The sequence below is a fragment of the Phalacrocorax aristotelis genome, chromosome 24 (genome assembly GCF_949628215.1).
Source record: "Phalacrocorax aristotelis chromosome 24, bGulAri2.1, whole genome shotgun sequence".
NCBI lineage: Eukaryota > Metazoa > Chordata > Aves > Suliformes > Phalacrocoracidae > Phalacrocorax > Phalacrocorax aristotelis.
In genome coordinates this window covers 4,009,162-4,026,616 of record NC_134299.1, presented here as the reverse complement: position 1 = coordinate 4,026,616, position 17,455 = coordinate 4,009,162, and the positions used below count along the sequence as shown (strand labels likewise).

Genomic DNA, 17,455 nt, shown 5'->3' with positions numbered 1-17,455 from the left:
GTGCAGCACCAGTAGGACACAGCACAAAATAAGCATTTAATGAAGTCAGAGAACTTGTAGGCAAACCAAAACTGGAGAAAACAGAAAAAGTTTAAATTACTCACCAGGCAAACGGAGGGAGAGCAGCCTGAATTCCTCAGGGATGTCGGAGCCACATCTCCCTCTCAGGCAGGCAAGGAAAGCTTCTCCCAGGGCATCTTGCAAGGGCACGGAGCCTCTTTCCATGGCTTTTTTTTGTTTTTTTCTGGGTGTTTTTCCTTTATTTCAGGAGTCTTAATTCAGACCTTTGACAGCCTTGAGTAATTCAGTGGTAAAAATCCCCCAGTCCCCCTGGGTCTAATGGAAAGGACAGGGAGGGACAGGAATAGGTATTATCAGCAATTTAGCTGACAACAAGTTTAATCAACTTGTTGATTAACAAGATTAGCAAGTTTAATCACATAATTCTTGTCCCCTGTAACCACAGATCACCCAAGCACAAAAATTCCCTCCTGTGCAGACACACATTAGGGGCATTTCTCACTTCTCAGGGAATTACTGAGAATAAGATGGAGCTGAATGGTGACTCTGACAAAGAGAAATGTAGGCGGCCTCACTAGCCTTCACATAAAACCAGTTTTTAGTGTTTACGAGGTATGCATGTTACATACCTCACCTTTCTGGACTACGCACATTTACTACAGAGGGGAAAGGGGGGTTAAATATTTACTCTATAATGCAAACAGAAATATAAACCTGCCGAAAACATTTTGCTGAGCATAAATAGCGCTTTATCTTTTGATCTCCTCTCTTAAGCTCATCAGCCAGGCAAGGCAGCCTGCTCTCCACCCCAGCACATCAACAGTCCCTTCCACCTTCTTGATTTTTCACTGATGTTAAAAAAAGAACAAGGACAAGAGAAAGGGCAGAATAGGCAAGAAAAGGAAAGTCCTTTTTCCTTTGGGGTGGACCAAGGGCAGCTGCATCTTGCTGCTGCTTCCCTTTGCAGCCAGCCTTCACTCCCCAGGTAGGCATTTGCTACTAAAGCCTGTAATTATTAGCATTATTCCCAGCTGAGCTGCCCTTTGCCAGCCTGGGAAGGGCCAGAGCAGGACTGGTGGCTGCCTGCATCCCAGCTAAGTTCATCTGCAGGATTGTAGGTGCATCACTTAATGCCTGCAGTGGGAACACACCAAAATCTATTCCTCCTGTATCATTGGAAGGTGCATGCCCTGGGGCTCAGCATCTACTCCAAACCTGTCATTCTTTTTGAACAAAACTGAGAGGAAACAAATGGTGCTCCATCCCCTTGTCAAAATTACATGAGGCTGCTCTCAAACTAATCCTTCAGATCCAGCTCCAGGTTTTTAAGGCTGGACATCTAGAGCAAGAAGTTTCAAACTCTACTTTTTAAATCAGTAGATGTGTAGTGCTTGGTAAGCTGAAATGTTATTTTAAAACAACCTGGGTTTCATGCTAGATTCAGGACAAGGACAATGTGGTTCTGCCAGGTGTATTAGAGGTGAAAAGGAGGAAAAGGAACTGCAAGAACTCCAGACCCTCCTGACAATGTTGGAAAGATTCAAATTTAGAAATAAGGTATGGTAGACTTGGCATAGACAAAACTTTGCCCTCCCCTCCCCCCAAAAAAACCCAACCACCACCAAAAAAGAAAGAGATGAGGAATTCCTTCTGCTTATACACAAGTCCAAGCACTGGCGAAGCCCGTGGCACAACACGGGCTGCTCGGGCACCCTCTGCCCCGCAGCAGTTATCCCACCCCACAGGGATGCCGCTCTGCTTGCGGAGCCCAAAATCCCACAGCATCAGCTGAAACAGCAAATAACATCTGATTTATCACCCGAGCAAAACTACCTGCATCAGGCATGAAGCTGGAAGCTAAAATCCCCACGTGGAGCCACCTCCGGGCCAGAAACATTTTCTACCCAAACAGTTGCTCCACATCAGAGGTTTCATAATGAAACATTTTGGTTAAGACTCACTTTTTTCCTTCAGAGCCCACCTTGGCCAAGCTCCAGGGGTCTCACATGCCCTGGGGACAGCTTAGTTGCAGGCTCTGGGGCAGCTCAGTAGGTCTGATTAACCTGATGCTGCTCAGCCCAGCTTTAAAGGAAGGTTTAAGGGAAGCATTAAGTGCTGTGCAGGAACCATACCAATGCACATATTTTCCTTTTTATTGAAGGAGAAGGTAAGACCTAAAGCAGCTTAATACCTTGTGGGGTTTTCCCTTCAAATTATGGAGCAAATATTACCAAAACCTCAAAACAAACAGCTCCCCCAAGGCTTTCACCCCATGCACTTCCTTCCAGGGGGAAGAAATCCCGATTTGGGAATTTGCTTTCCTGCCGAACAAGCCACAGTCTGCGGGTTTGCTTTGCAAATCTCAGAAGCCAATTCATTGCCAAGAGGACTACGTTTTAAAACCCTTCAGCGGCTCCTAGAGGTGCGCAAGCCCATGACACCACTGTCAGCCTCTGCCAGGCTGCAAAACCCCTCCCAGAAGTATTTCCACCCTCCTGTGTGATGACGAAGGGCTTTATCCGACTCAGGTGGGGAGGTGCTGAGCCTGCCAAGTGCTCATGCAACACTAGAAGGCACCATTCCTCCAGCGAACAGCCTGCCCAGCTGCCACCAACACCCTCCTGCTGCTCAGCCCCGGCTGGAGCCCAGTGCCCAACTCCACAGCTAAGGAAAGCCACGAGCCTGAGCATAAAAGGACAAAAATCAAAATATTTTATTTCCTTGAGCTCCAGTGATACAACTGTAGCAGCATTTCACCAATGAACTCCTGCATTGTTAAATATACATAAGGAAACACATTAAATTCCAAGGCAGGCAAAAAAAGTACAAATTAAGAACTGCGGACAAAGTCACTCATCCTCCCCCTTAAATAATATGTGCGTTTGTTGCAGACAAAGCAGCAGTACATGTTTCACATACCAGGTTCAAATAAAACTTCAGACTCGCAGCAAAACTTTCAAATGCAAACCTAGAAGAGATGAGGAGCAACTGCTTTGGTGAAGGGGCTTTTGCCCAGGGATCCAGCATTACATACAGCAGGAAACATTTAAAACATAGAAAAGACCTCTGCAATCATTAGACCAGCTCGGCACATTCCCAGCTGCAGAATGGGCAGCGTGGTTTTATCAGATACCTGGAGTAATCTGCAAAGAGCTCTATAAAACATCCAAGTGCTCCTCACCACTCTCAGCTTGAGGCAGAGCAAGCGCCCAAGAAAACCTGGCTGATACTTGTGCTAAACACTCAGGAGGTTCCCAGGCACGCCCTGGCTAGCAACTGAAATGGGATGCTGCCTCCCCCTCCAAGGAGGAGGCTCAGCTGGCCAAAACCACAACCACCCTCCCATATTGCTCCATAGCCACAGGCTCTGTCCCTGGGCAAGTCCAGCCTTGGTGTCCCAGTTACTTACACGTTACTTCATACGGGAGATGAAGTTCTCCCAGAATAGCCGGAGTGAAGTCAGCTATATTAAAGCTAAGTAGCCAGAGGAAGAGGATGATGCACTGGGAACCACCTGCCGAGTACGACTCCTAGCTACTGAAGTCTCACTGAAAGCTGTCGCCTTCCACATTAAGATTAAAAGAGGCAAACTGTAGCATAAAGTGACCCAAAATTTTCATCTAAGTGTTTACGCCCATCTCTGATGGAAATATTTTGTGCAGTTCTGGTTCCTGTTAGTGACTCTCCAGTTTCTAAAGTCAATAGAAAAAGACATCCAAGGCTAATAGACAGCTCAAAGACCTCCAGCCTCGAGGATCTCCACGTGCAGAGAGAGCCGAGGGCTTGCTCCAGCTGCACCGCCGAGCCCAGCGGCCTCGAGCTTACAGCTTTTACACTTTAAGACACAGGGTGCATTTGACACAGTGATTCATTCAGTTTAAGTGACAAAAAGGCATCAAGAAGCTCATTTCACCATCATCATCAGCGGCACAAGGTTAACTTACACAAGGCACACGCACCACCACCCAGAGGTGCTCTTTGATTTACATTCTCCAAATAACAGAGCAAAAGGATTTGCTCTACTTAGTGTCGTCCTACGCAATGCGTCCGGCTGACGGGACACCCCCAGTGACACAAGCCAGCCCAAAAGCTGCCCATCGCATCGCGGCTCCCGGCACAGACCTCCCCAGCGCTGGTGGCGAGCTGAAGCCGCATCTCCACGGCGGAGCACAAACTGCCCCGTGCACAGCGGTAAGGAGATGGTGCCGGCTTGAGACATCAGCTGCTGCTGGCAGGGAAAGCTCCCGGGAGGATGGAGATTTGCCAGTTGGTGTCCTGTAACTAGTATTTACACATCCAGGGCCCCCCCAAATCCCTCATTAACTACTGATCACCCAAGTAACTGGCGAAAGGATGCATTTTGGTTTGGAAGAGCCATTCCCAAGAGGAGCAGGGCATGCAGCGAGGCTGTTGCCCTTCCCAAGCGAGCACAGCTTTGCTGGCCACTGCAAAGCTCAGCATCCCACAGCAGCAAAACCAAACCCACAGCAGAAGGAACCCCTCCAGGTTGGGGTTTCCCGCCCCCCCCCCCAACAGAGATGAGCAGCAGCTTATTGTCAAACCTGGGATGGGAGGTGGCTTTGGTTCTGCAGGGAAGACTTTCCCAAGGCATTCGCCACCCGCTGCTGGTTTGGTGCTGCCAGGATGAGACCCTTGCGACTCAGTAGCCAAACTGTAAACAGAAGCTCCCGTCCCCCCCCGGGGAGCCGAGCAGCTCCGTGCACCCCACTTTGATCCCACCAGCTATCAAGATATGCACGGTCGCTCCTGTAAGGGGGAATCAGGGCCTTAGTGAAAAGAGTATGAATAAATTAAGGGAGGATGAAGGCTGTTCAGCTATCACATACCATTAAAAAAATGTACCTTTAAAAAAGTGTTTGCAGAAAAATACTATTCTTTTAAAACCTACATTTTAAGATTCTCCTTGTAAAAAGTGGAATTGCTAGTTTCCCCCTCTCCCCCCCGCAAAGTGACCAGCTGTTTTGGGGTGCCCTTCCTCAACATCCTACAGTTTCCCGAAGTGGTGTCCCCATTCCTTCTCTTCCCATCCCAGCAAGTCTCAAGGGGCTACCAAGTACCTTGACACCCACACGAGAATCCAGGCCACTGTTGGGAGGCTAAATGCTGTACAATTAAAGCCAATCTGGCTATAAAAATAAATGCTTTTGTGTCTTCCTTACACAGGATGGAAGAATTTAGCCCTTTTTAAACAGCTCAGCATCTAGCTGTAATAGTATTTAAAAACAACCCAAATGCCTACATAGAAAAATAAAGGATAAACATTATCCATCTATTTTATATTTATATAAAAGTTCTGCGACTGGATATTTTGCTTCTTCAATATAGAAAAAACCCAGCCTAGGCTGTATAACCTAAGCCTTTAGTGAGGAGTAAACATCTTCAAACTTATCCAGAAAAAATATCAGTTAGCAATTTCACTTCTCCAAAATAAAGTTAAATATATATATTATAAGTCTTTATAAACTATTTCATTAAGCAAGGAGGGGAACGTGTGACTGAGGACCACTTTAATCCCCAGGGAGGGAGAAGTGGACATCAGCTGTGAATCCACCAGAAACCTGGCACGTTCCTTAGCAGAGACCCAGAGCTGGCTGGCTTGCAGACACACACAGACACACACAGAGGGGACACGGAGCCTTGCATTCATTCTCCCCAAGTCCTTCACAAGGATGTTCTTTTTTCCAGCTTGTGCTTTGTGAGAAAGTACTTGAAGAATTCATACACTGACCAGGAGATGGCTGTTGAAGGCATCTGGTAGATGACGCGCGCCTGCACCCCTCTGAAATACCCCGAAATGCCCCCCAGCCGATAGACTGTCTTGAAGGCATTCACCATGCCCGAGAGGTGTCCGCTGATGTTCACAGAGCTCAAGGCCATGTTCTCTTGGGTGTTGAGCAGGGTCTTACAGACGTCCAGAGGAGTGGTGGCGGCGGCGGCCACAGCCCCCGCGATGGCACCGGAGACGATGTGGGACCGAGGGTTATACTCCCGGCGCGGGTTGATCTGCTCCTGCATGAATTCGTAGGTGATGAAGTGAATGGCCTGGAAAGGGACGTTCATGGTGAGCTGGGTGGTGTAGCTGCGGTAGAAGGCACCGAATCCCTCCGTCTTCTGCACTGTCCTTATGCATGCCAGGACAGACTTGTATGGGGAGTTGAACATCTGCATCCGCTGCTTCACCACTGGTCCAGGTGACAGCACCAGGCAGGAGAGACACAGGGAGATAAAGACTTATTAGCTAAGGCACATTTCTTGGTCATCACAACACCCAGACTGAACCCTGCTCCAAGTCCCAACTGTCCAGATCCAACCTCCCCTTCCAAGCCCAAACTGCTAAGACATAAAACAGGCATTTCTGTAGCCATGAGCTCCTTATGTACAGGCTTTCACCAAAAGCCTGCATAACACCTCCGCTTCCCTGAACCTGCCCAGTGCCCCCAAAAAATTCAGTGCAGCAAGCAAGGGAAGCAGGTCAGAGCTCAACCCTGGTTCAACAGCTCTCCGCTTCCATGGGCTAATGCACTCAAGCTTAACTACGCAACCTGTGGTTCTACCTAGAAAGGCATTAGGACAGACTGATAAAGACCCTCAGATGTGTCTATAAAGATGCAGAGCTGTTGTGCTGAAACCCTGACATACCAGGAGGACAAGGGCAGAAAGGTAAATAACTGTACGTCAGCTGGGAAGCGCAACAGACCCCACCTACAGTCCCAAGTCCTGAAATGGAACAGCTTCCACTGACTTAAGCAAAAGGCCACTTAAAGTAATTCATTTATTCAGGATATGATTAAAAGGATTTGAACCAATATGATTAGAAGGATTTTAAACACTACAGACATTTTTTACTTCAGAAAAAACTGACTTTGGGCCAACTCAGAAGTACAATACATTAACAGTCAGTCCAGCTAATTGCCTTTTTAGCTGCATTTCACCATTAGCTCTCTGAACTCCAGACTCTACCTACCCAGGAAGGCTACGCAATGGTCCCACCGGCTGCTGCGCTTGTCTAGTAAGGCTGAGCTCAGCTTGCTTTGGGTGGTCCAAAGCGTCAGAAAAAACACCACTTCAGTAAAGATACACTAGCAGAGCAGTAGCAGCATTGTGTTAGTAAAGGTGACACCAGTTTTCCTGGAAAGCCATGATACGCCACGCAGATGCTGTGCAACCCCTCGGCAAGCAAGGTAAAACAGCCAGGCAGAATTTATCCCTTTACACAGGCCTGTCTGAGCTCATTAAAAGCTGGGCAGAGTCCCTAAAGCAAAGGGCTTAAGCTGCTGAGACGGCGCAGGGTGGCCTCGGTGCAGCACTTCCCATTAGCCCAGGGCATTACCTTCAGCGGGATTCATCACTGCGTCGTGGAGCAGCGTGGCCACGCTCCCAGCTATACCTGCAAACACAAGAGCATCCTTCAGATAAGAAGACTCAGAAGCCAGGGGCTTGCTCGGGCACTGCCACCTGAGAGGCAGCCGGTGCTGCAGGCGACCCCCACCGCACCAAGGACCCGGGTACCACTGCTCGGGGAGCTACAGCGCGGCCCCGCAGCAAGCCCAGGGAAGCACCCAGCAACACAACTCATTCCCAGGGGAGAAAAGCCCAACGCAAGCAGCTTGAGAGAAACCAGGATCTGCTCACAGGATCACAGCCATCACCTTTGCTATTCCCTCCGACTCGCAAGGCTTTGCCTGCGCAAGACACTGCCGGCTTCGCTCAGCCCGCGCTGGACTGAGATGAGCAATGTTTACAACTGGCTCAGCGCATCCATAATTAGGCATTTTCATCTGTTTACTCAGTCTCATTTTAAACACTAATTGCACAGATTCTGCAAACATCCAGGCAGCCATTAATGATTCTGCAGTTGGCTCTAGGATGGGCCTCTCGAGCCACACCTTCACCTTTGATGTAGGTTTCCAGCTCAAATTCTCTCTTGCCCAAAAGACTTTCGGTCATTTCTCATTAACGCAGCGCTTCAGTTTTCCTACCGGTACCGAAAGCCTGTAGCTACTTGAAAGGCAAACACAGGAAGCACATTACTAGCAAAAAAGCAGCAAGCCAGAAAGGTATTATATACCCTTCACCAAGTTGGTTGGGTCAAGTCAAGTGACCGCCATGGCAGAGTCCTACCATCACATCATGTCAAGCACCAGGCACAAATGCCTTCTGCACAAACCCTGTTGTAACACCCGTGGCTGCTCTGGCAGAGGGTTTCTGCTGTTCCAGCAGTACAGCTGGACCTACAAGCCTTCCTGGTAGAAGCAAAATCTTGACTAAAGCATGCGAGCGCACAGAGGGTGCAGTGCACTTTGTCACGCTGGAGCTCCATGGGAGACATCTGGAGCGACCTGTACTTCAGTCCTCAAGATGTTTAGACGATGCCTTCAATATAAAGCCAGAAACAGGCTGCGACTGCATCTCAACACCTCTTGTCCAACATATTCATTACTTGCACTAGAATTATTTGAGTTTAAAGAGAAGTGCAGAAATAGCTAGACTACGACTTTGGAGGTGCACAACAGTGCCATCAGGGCTTCCAGGCCAGGATGGGCTTTTCTGCTCTGCTGCTGCCAGCCCAGCCACCTCTACCCTCTGGAAGAGAGACCTACCAAGCCGTCAGCCATCCTAAGACAGGGCACAGGTTTCAGAGGAGCACGGTGACCAGCTGAAGCACTCGACTAGAGAGCAGGTGCCACCCTTGCCTACCTGGCTTCCCCCCGCCTCTCCAGCACTCCCAAAGCGGGTGCCGAGACCTGCAAGCCTGGGGTTATGTTTGCAAGGTCCATCCTCCCGCACGGGTATTTACGGCGTCAGTCTGAATGCAGGCTGCCTACAACAGATCTTCCAGGAGCAGAGCACAGTGAAGGATGCCAGGCTAAGTGTGTGAAGCAAGCAAAGGACCAGCTGTTAATTGCAAGCTTTTTTTTGGTGCGAAAACCCCCAAAATACCATTGGCCAAGTGGCTGTTTCCTCCATGCTGGATAGTATCACTTAGAGACTTTTTCATTTTTTCATAGCAGGCAAAGTACATTGCGTGGGCAGGGCCAGCCCCCAGCATGGTGACATTAATCCCACGTAAAGGCCTCCAGAAACCCTCTGTAAGGACAATCTTCTTCAGGGCTTCATACACGGTCCTGTACTGGGCTTTGGGGTCCGGCTGCAAGCTCTGCATCCTTGTCTGTAACAAAGCACACGAAGGGAGAGGCCTCAGTTACCTGTTTTTAATGCAACAAGCACAAGCCATAGAGTTAAAGAGCTACAAGACTTCAAAGGTCATTAGAGGGGTCAATAATTTATTCCCCAGTTGCACCCACACCGGGGCCATGGCATTATTTATCCGTGCTTTGCCTGCCAGCCCACTGAGATTAACTCCACGCTCCCATTGCAACACCAAAACGTTATGAGGCTGCTCAGACAAGTGCTCAGCGGAGTGAAGTGTAACCTCTGCTCTTGTTTATGCATGGAAAGTACAGGGAATTAAGCTAGCACAGTTGTTCAAAAGACGCAGTGAAGAAATACAGTTAGGTCTTTAATTGCCTCCCGGTTCTCTGCCCCAGCTTGTTTCTCCTACAGTTGCTCAGCTGCTTTTGACACTTGGCATGCAGAGTTAGCCTGCTCGATTGGGAAACAGCTTTCCTAGAAGGGCAAGCTGAGAAAACAGGGTACCTGACCCAGTAGAAGGAAAGACAGGTAGAGGCCACCCTGTTCTCCTGCCCAGCAACCCAAGGAGGACCCAGCAGGTGACTGTCCCCCAGCAGCCTGGGGAGCACAAAGCACGGAGCCACCCTCTGCCCCATCTTCCCTCCCTGCTCTTGGTGCCCTGCAGCCACCAACTGCCCGAGCCAGGAGGTTTCATCTGCATCTTTGTTCAACAGTCCTCAATGGGCTTTTCTTGCAGGCTTTTGAAGCCAGCTAAGCTTCTGGCATTCAAAGCATCTTATTAAACTCACTGCCATCACTTAATTATGCACCGTGGGAAAAATTACTTTTAGCTTTTTTCAGGCTTCTGCAGACTGATGCCATCACACACCAGCAATGCTCAAAGCCCTTGCAATGATGATGCCAACCTGCGATGGGCATTTGCAGGGCACAGACCCCAGCCACCTCCCACCAGTGAGGTAAGAGACACTGGCAGGGCTGAAACCTCTACAAGCACCCAGAAAGACCAAGCAAATCTAGAGCATCAAGATGCAAAGGGTTCTGCTACTCCTGCTGAGCAGCCCACAAGCCCTGCCGGTCTACAACACGGCTGATCACACCAAAACCGGTCTGGAGGGATACAGCCTTTGGAGGCAGCCTCACACCTCAAAAACACACACAGAAGGCTCCTGGGAAAGGGCATAGCCACAGGAGACAAGAGTTTAGCAACCTGCAACAAGCTCCATCAAATTAATGCTCTTAAGGAGAAGCTTGAAAAGCGCAATTAAGAGGTCATTCAGGTTTGTCAGGAAGGATGCTTTGCACCCCCTGAGCTGGGATGCCCCATCTTCAGAATAAAGTTTTCCCCAAATGATTTGGCAGCATGCAGACACCAGCGCTGCCCTTGTGGGTAAAGCAACACGAGCGGCTCCATCCCTGGCAGAGACTCAACAGCCCTTGGAAAAGCAAGCACTGCCCATGCCACCTCCCTGCTTCCTCACCCGATACGGCCCTTCAGGCTTACTGATTCACTTAATTAGCCAGGAGGCAATACTACAGCTAAGCTTCCAGGCAAGCTTAAGCCAATAAAAATGTTTCAGGTTTGGACCTTTGATACCCCAAATCACTCTAGTTACTGGAAACTGAAGAGCACTTTCACATATACTTCCTGAGATCAAGGAAGAGACCAGAGGTCAATTCAGGACTTTAACCCAGTACAGTAAAACCAAGCTATGAAAGCAGCAAAGCAATATGTGAGTCTAAGCTACATAATTACATCTGTAGTAAATACTCTAAAAATTGCGCAGGAATTACATTTGCAAAGTGACTTAGTTCAGCAGCTAGCTGAATTTCAGACTTAAGCATCAGCCAGTGGTCACGACAAGGCATCACCCTACAACAGGGAATTTGGCAGCCTCAAGCAAAGCTTCCTGTTTCAGAGCACTAAATGCATTGTAACCTATGACCAGGGCTGGAAATAAACCCAAAGGCTCAGAAAAATCCTCCTGTAAAGGCAGCAACAGCCCTGAATTATCCTGGAATTTAAGAACAGGTTTTAAATCCAGCTTTCAGCAGGCGTAAGGGTCTTGCAACCCCTCATGGGTCTCTGCACCTTCCCATCCCACTGATGCCCATCAGGAGGGGCGCGGCAGGGGCTGGATTTCACGACGCCCTGGAGAAACTCCCCGCAGCCGCTCCACCACCAGCGTGACTCAGCACAACCCACCGCTGCCGAGCTGGTTGCATCCAGATGGGGTTTGTATTTTCCCCCCCCCCCACCGCTAGTTTTAACTTGAAGGCATTGCTTCAGACTCCAGAACTGACCCCAGGAGATCTCGCTCTCACCCCAGTCTATTGCTGGGATACCTTCGAAGCAGCTGGTATAATTTAAGCACGCAGCAGTGTCATCTCACCAGAAAGGTAACCAGGGATAAGTGTTGCTGTAAAGGAACAAACATCAGCCTGGCATGTGCAAGACCAAAGCACGTGATGCTGTATTGTTGAGAACTAACCCTGAGTATCTCCACCCTTACTGAGGATCCAGTTTTTTTCACAGAAGAATGGCTAAATATCAATTTTTTTTTAACATTGATCATCCGAGCTCCTCTAAAGGGGTTCAGAAGCTCACACCGTACCCCAGAGCGGGCGGTAAGTGTACGTTGTACCCACCCAACCACACACCCTGCAGTTTGCATCACCACCAGCACAGCCAGGTCCGCAGGCTTGCACCTTTCATTAAGGCTGCGGACACAAACAGGGCAAGCAGCCCAAGGAGTAACCAAACCCAGGATCTCCTGTGCGGCTGCTGCAATGCAAGAGGCACAGAGCTGAAAACAGGTTCAGCTCTGTTTCACCCCGGATAAGTTTATCATGGTGTGAACAGTGACGATTTGCTATGAGCTATGCAGTCCTTACCCCCCCGCTCCCACCAGCTCCTGCCACCTATCTGAAGCCAGCAAGCTCCTCCAGGAGCCTCACCCCCCTGGTTAACCAGCCAAGAAACACTTCTCCACCTATTTAGATTAATCCTCATTGCATAAGGCAAGAGCACACAGACAACCGCAAGCGTCCTGGTAGTCCTGGTTTCAGCCTGGGCACGAGAAGCAACACCAAACGCCACAGCTTCAGGTTCATCAGGTTACCTGCTGCTTGTGGACCAGCGCTGTCTTTACGGATGCTGTTTGGGGGGAAGCGCCAAGCCTTCCTGCTGCCAGAAGGAATAGTCTAGGGTCCTTTTCTACCTAGAACTGTTTTGCTACCAAGAATCAGGTCCCTAGTTCTGCATATTCTTGCAAAGGGTCACTGATTTCACATGCCGCTGTACAAACACAAGCTCAGATATAATTTGCCTTTGTTTTTTTCTCTGAACATGGCATACTTTTCTCAGAGTTCAGCCTGCACGTTCATGTGACAGGCAGCCACCCTGGTCTCCCTGCAGCTAACAAAAGACACCAAGAACACAATATGCTTTTACCAGGAAACAAGTGGCATTTCTTCAGCAACCAGATCAGACCCTGCTGGCCAGAGAAGGTTTCACTATTGCACGACCCATGCCACGCTCAAGCTCTGAACTCCCTTTTCTGTTTTTGCTAGGCTGTTTTTCAGCTACAGCACCTTCCCGGACAAGCAACACACCTGGTGTGGCACCCACCCATGTCTGCAAAGGTCCGTGGGAAGGGAGCATAGGGTCAAGTCAAACAGCTCAGCCATGACTTTCCAGCACCCCAACACCATCAGCTGAAACAAGAGCAACTGCTCCTCCTGGATCTGCATTGAGATGGATGGGTGCACATCCTCCCACCACCAAACCCAAGCAAAACATCCCTAACCCCAAAGTCTATGTAAACCACAGTAAAACAGCTCACAGGAGCTCATCTGCCTGCCACCCTAATACTCATGTGCTTTCAAGACCTTAGTTACAAGCAGGAAGCTCCAAAGACTACTTGCACCAGGCAGGTCACCCACAGTTGACTGTCCTATAGCTGGAGCCACCAAAACATTCCCTCCATCCCTCCCAACAAGCCCCATCATACTTGTCCTCCTTTCCACTCCTCTCTGGCATAGCAGGTGTAGGCAGACATTTCTCCTACTCCTCACCCCAGGAGTTCCCTTTACAGTACAGGACCTTCCATACGCATTAGGAACCACACACAGCCACAGCCAAGTCGACTCACAGACACCTTATTGCACCAAATTGGTTCAGAGGGGGTCAGGTTTTCATGGAGAAGGGCTGCAACGTGGTTAGGGCTGGAGCAAGGACTTTGCCATTGGTGTGACTGCCATCCACTGCGTGGAAGGGAGGTTCTAGCCTAGCACATCACTTTCTCATTGAGCTGTCTCACATCAGCAATTAGTTCCCAGGTGACAACTGTTCTTCACATCCTCAAGGCTGCTACTTTACCTGCCTTGGGAAACCAGCTCCAGCAGCCTCATAGAAAAGCCACCAAATGGCTTAAGCAAGAAGAGGGAGGAGGCTCCAGGGGAGTCCTCCAGAAACTCCCTTCTGCAGCCATCACAAGAAGTCCTTGACATGCTGACCTCTAAAATTGGGAGGCTGATCAGGCTTGCCAGGACAGCTGTGTTTTCAGCAGCTACAAAACAAGCCTAAGCACTATGAGAAACACCATTGGCACAAGTCTAAAAGCCTCCAGTTCAAGCTAGTGTTTTACTACAACCTCAGCCTAAGTGGGTAAGACAGAGGCCAAGGTGTAGTTAAGGCTGAAGCTGCAAGCGGGTCTTTACCATGAGAAGGAAAATAATGGGAAGGAAGAGACATCAAGAAAGTCTCAATAACCACAAGCCTCCAGCTGCAGCTTTAGTTGGTAAAGCAAACCTGTAACACATTTCCCCACTAAACAAATAGCAACTTCACTGCAGCACCCGCTTAAGACTAGCAATGCTTTAGGTTACAGCAGGGGAAATCGCAGCCAGGTGCTGTAAGAGGCCGTACATGGGTATGTGCATCATGGATTTACACCCTCCCTCATGACACCCGAGCACGTACTGCCCCATGAGCACCAACACCACCTCTAGGCATTTTCTACGCTCTCACGCTTCAGAGGTTCACAGGGCACTATTTTAACTGCTTGCCTTAACTCACCTCAGCAGGACACCACCATCACAGCCCGCCCTACCCCAACCTCGGCATGCTCAGGAATTGTGCAAGCGTCTGGAGCAAACAATTCCCCAAATTAAATCATTTTCAGTTTCTCTTTGAGAGGAAATGACTTGCTAGAACCAAAACATTTCCTCTACAGCATGATCTACAGCCAGGGTCTGAAATGCCTCTTTCTGCAGCATCCACAACCTCTGACCTCCTCAGCCATGACCGATCCCAGTAATTATTATCCAGAAAGTCAGGCTAAGGAAGGAGCTTTGCTGCTCTTCTGTAGGAGGAGAGTGGCATGTTTCCCATAGTGAAGTAAAAGACAGCTGCTCTTACAAGCTTAACTAGTATTTGGTTACTCCCATTACAAAAAAAAAAGCTCTTTTGGGGTCAGTTCTCACCTTTTCCCATAGCAGACAGAACAGACACAAGCCAGCAGCGGGTGCCCATCGCAGTAACAGCACCCAAAGCCTGCAGCTCAGGATTTCACTCTGCCCCTGACACATGGGGTGGCCTTGGCCACGCTCCACCGGAGCTTTCCCCACAGCCAGCCAACAGCCAGACTATTTTATCTGCTTCCGAGCACTTCAAGGCAGTTTGCTGAGCAGGATTATTCCCAGTGTAAAGGCATTGGCCAGGCGCTCTCCTAACACAGGCGCTGCTGGCCATGAAGCAACCAGGGAATTCACTGGCCGATGAAATCAGCACTTTTACCTTCCGACAAAGCACCTCCCGCTCCGGTAAGCCAGGCACAACTTTCATTTTCTCCCTCTCCCTTTTCCCCGCAGAGGAAATGCCCTCTTAAACAAGACCATAAAGTCCGGACTGATGACACGCTGCTCGGACCGTGACTTGGCAGAAAACACCAGGCTGGTTTCCGAAAGCAGCTGGTACGCGGAGGCACTCGGGGTGGGCACGGACCCTGCCCCTCGGGGGGACCCACAACACGGGGCAGCCCAAACCTACGGGCCAGGCCCAGAGGGAAAGTGTAGGAAAAACCCCAGAGAATATTCCCTTTGAATGCTTATCGCAGCAGACTGGCAAGACCTCCAGTGCCTCAAAGCAAAGGCATTTCCTCTCCTCTTTCTACTTTCAGGGAGCCCTGCATTGAAAAGAGGAGAAATTAGAGCATCTGCTTGCAGCCTTTCCTGACCCAACCACGGAGGATCTGTGAGCCCCAGCAATACAACATCGAGGGTGCTTGGCTTTTCCCAACCTTAATTTCTCTTTCTGAGCTGCCGGAGCAGCACGCTGGCAGTGCAGAGGGAAGAAATACCCTTTTTAATGCTTCCTACCACGTCAGTGACACCACAGTGTCCCCTCACAGGTACTCAACAGCACCGACAGCACCCCCCCAAGCCTCGAGCAGCTCATCTGCATTAAAACCCAACCACCACTGGCATATCTGCAGCCGCACACGTCCATTTACAAGCCCTGACCCTGATAAAACCACCACTGCCGTGGGGCTGGGGCTGCACGTAAGGTTGGATTCACATCCCTTGCAGCTGTCGTGGCAGGCATGCAGACAGACGGACCACCCCATCCCACCAGCTTTTCCCTCCTGGGCTGGGATCCCAACACAACAGGAGGGAAAAGCTACCTGGAAGGGGGGTGTTCCTGCTCCAGGCCCACGCTGGAGAGCACCTGCAGCATCTCCCGCCCTGGGGAGCAGCACGAGGACTTTGCTTGCTGCGGCGGGAGGCGGCAAGGCCCGGTGCACACCTTTGCACCGTGGGTTGCGCAAAGCTCTCACCGGGGCTGAGGACACCGGGGCTGCCTGGGACAGCACCTGAGGGGCTGCAGGGATGGGTCCAGGGTGGGCTCGGAGCTCCAGGTGTCATCAGGGACCTTCCACACTCAGCACCCTGCTCCTCACCCACTCCCAGCACCTCTAGCACACTCCCCAACAGCCCGGTACAACTCTGCTCCCCCCAGGCAACATTCCCTACCCTGGGCACCCCAACACTCCTTGCACACTTCCCTCCCACTTGCACCCCATGTAGCCCGACGACCCTCGCATGCTTCCCCTCTCCCTGCACCACCGCACACCCCCAGCACCCCATGTGTGCTCCCCCGCTTGCACCAGCACAAACCGCCACACCTCGTGCATGCACCCCCCCCCGCACCCCCCCGGTACCCCACTGCACGCACCCCCCCGCGCGCACTCTCCCGCACACCCCCGGTACCCCACTGTACGTAACCCCCCCGGTGCACACCTTGACCGCACACCCCCCCTCCCCGGTGCAAACCCTCCCGCACCCGCCTCCCCAGAGCGGCTCCCGGAGGCCCCGTGTGCCGCCGCCCCCCACCCTCCACCACACACCTTGACCGAGTCCACCGGGTACATGACCGTGTGCTCCATGATGCCCGCCACCGCCCCGGCCATCATATGCGTGCCCAGCGAGGCGCCGCTCGGCAGGCTCTCGTACTCCTCGCCTTCCATAGGCGGTGGGGGGGCGGCGGCGGCGGGGGGGGGCGGCCCGGGCCCCGGGGGCGCCGCGGCGGTGCCCCCCACTCCGCAGCTCAGCTCCATCCGCCCGCGGGGACGGGGAGGGGGGGGCGCGGGGGGGTCCGCACCAGCCTCACCCGCCGCCCCGGCCCCGCTTTAAAGCCGCGCCCACGCCCCGCCCCGCCCCTCCCGCTCTCCGCCAATAGCGACACGCCGCCGCCTCTTCCCGCCTCCCCGTTGGGCTACGGCGGGGAATGAGTGAGGCGGGAGGCTGGAGGCGGGGGTTGCCGCGGCGGGACGTCACAAACGGCCGGGCGGCGGGGAGGGAGATTGGCGGGGGTGGCGGCGAATAGCGTGGAGAGGCGACGGGACGGAGGGGCGCGATTGGTTCTGGCGGAGGGGCGGGCCGGCTGGCGGGCGCGCGGCGCGGTGGGGAGGGGGTCGCAGCGGGGCTTGCACCCCGTGCGAGCACCAGCACGGGCAGGCGGGGGCTGGGGCCGGGGGCGCCCCGCAGCAGCCGGCCCGGCCCTCTGCACCGTGTCGGGGTGCAGAGCGCTCCCCGCGTGCACAACGCACGCCTGGCGCCTTGCGTGCTCCCGCGTGTGGCCCTGGGGGGGTGGGGGGGTGGGGGCTTCCGCGGTGAGCACCCCAGGTCGCAGCCAGCCTTGCACCTCCCGGGGCGCTTCTCGGGCCAGGCCGGGCGGGCGGGGAGGGAGGAAGGCGGAAAT

General features: G+C 51.8%; 1 protein-coding gene across 2 annotated transcripts; it reads right to left on the bottom strand.

Moving 5' to 3' along the window:
- Positions 1 to 2,710: 2,710 nt before the first annotated feature.
- SLC25A37 (solute carrier family 25 member 37) lies at positions 2,711 to 16,894 on the bottom strand. 2 transcript variants are annotated; one of them, XM_075117408.1, is made up of 4 exons: positions 16,602 to 16,894; positions 8,983 to 9,211; positions 7,373 to 7,429; positions 2,711 to 6,224 (listed from the first exon to the last, which is right to left on the bottom strand). In XM_075117408.1, exons 1-4 carry the CDS (start codon positions 16,809 to 16,811, stop codon positions 5,704 to 5,706), a joined length of 1,017 nt encoding a protein of 338 aa, XP_074973509.1. In that variant the 5' UTR covers positions 16,812 to 16,894; the 3' UTR covers positions 2,711 to 5,703. The 2 variants fall into 2 exon arrangements, with proteins under 2 accessions (XP_074973509.1, XP_074973510.1); XM_075117409.1 differs by lacking the exon at positions 16,602 to 16,894 and adding an exon at positions 14,680 to 14,980.
- Positions 16,895 to 17,455: the final 561 nt, after the last annotated feature.

What these genes read in the sequence shown, in the direction of transcription:
- SLC25A37 (XM_075117408.1), bottom strand. Translation starts at nt 16,811, where the DNA reads ATGGAGCTGAGCTGCGGAGTGGGGGGCACCGCCGCGGCGCCCCCGGGG. An exon ending in AAACAGCCACTTGGCCAATG is followed by an intron (nt 7,430 to 8,982) that starts GTATTTTGGGGG and finishes TTGTGTTTGCAG; the next exon opens with GTATAGCTGGGAGCGTGGCC. An exon ending in AGTGATGAATCCCGCTGAAG is followed by an intron (nt 6,225 to 7,372) that starts GTAATGCCCTGG and finishes CACCTGGACCAG; the next exon opens with TGGTGAAGCAGCGGATGCAG.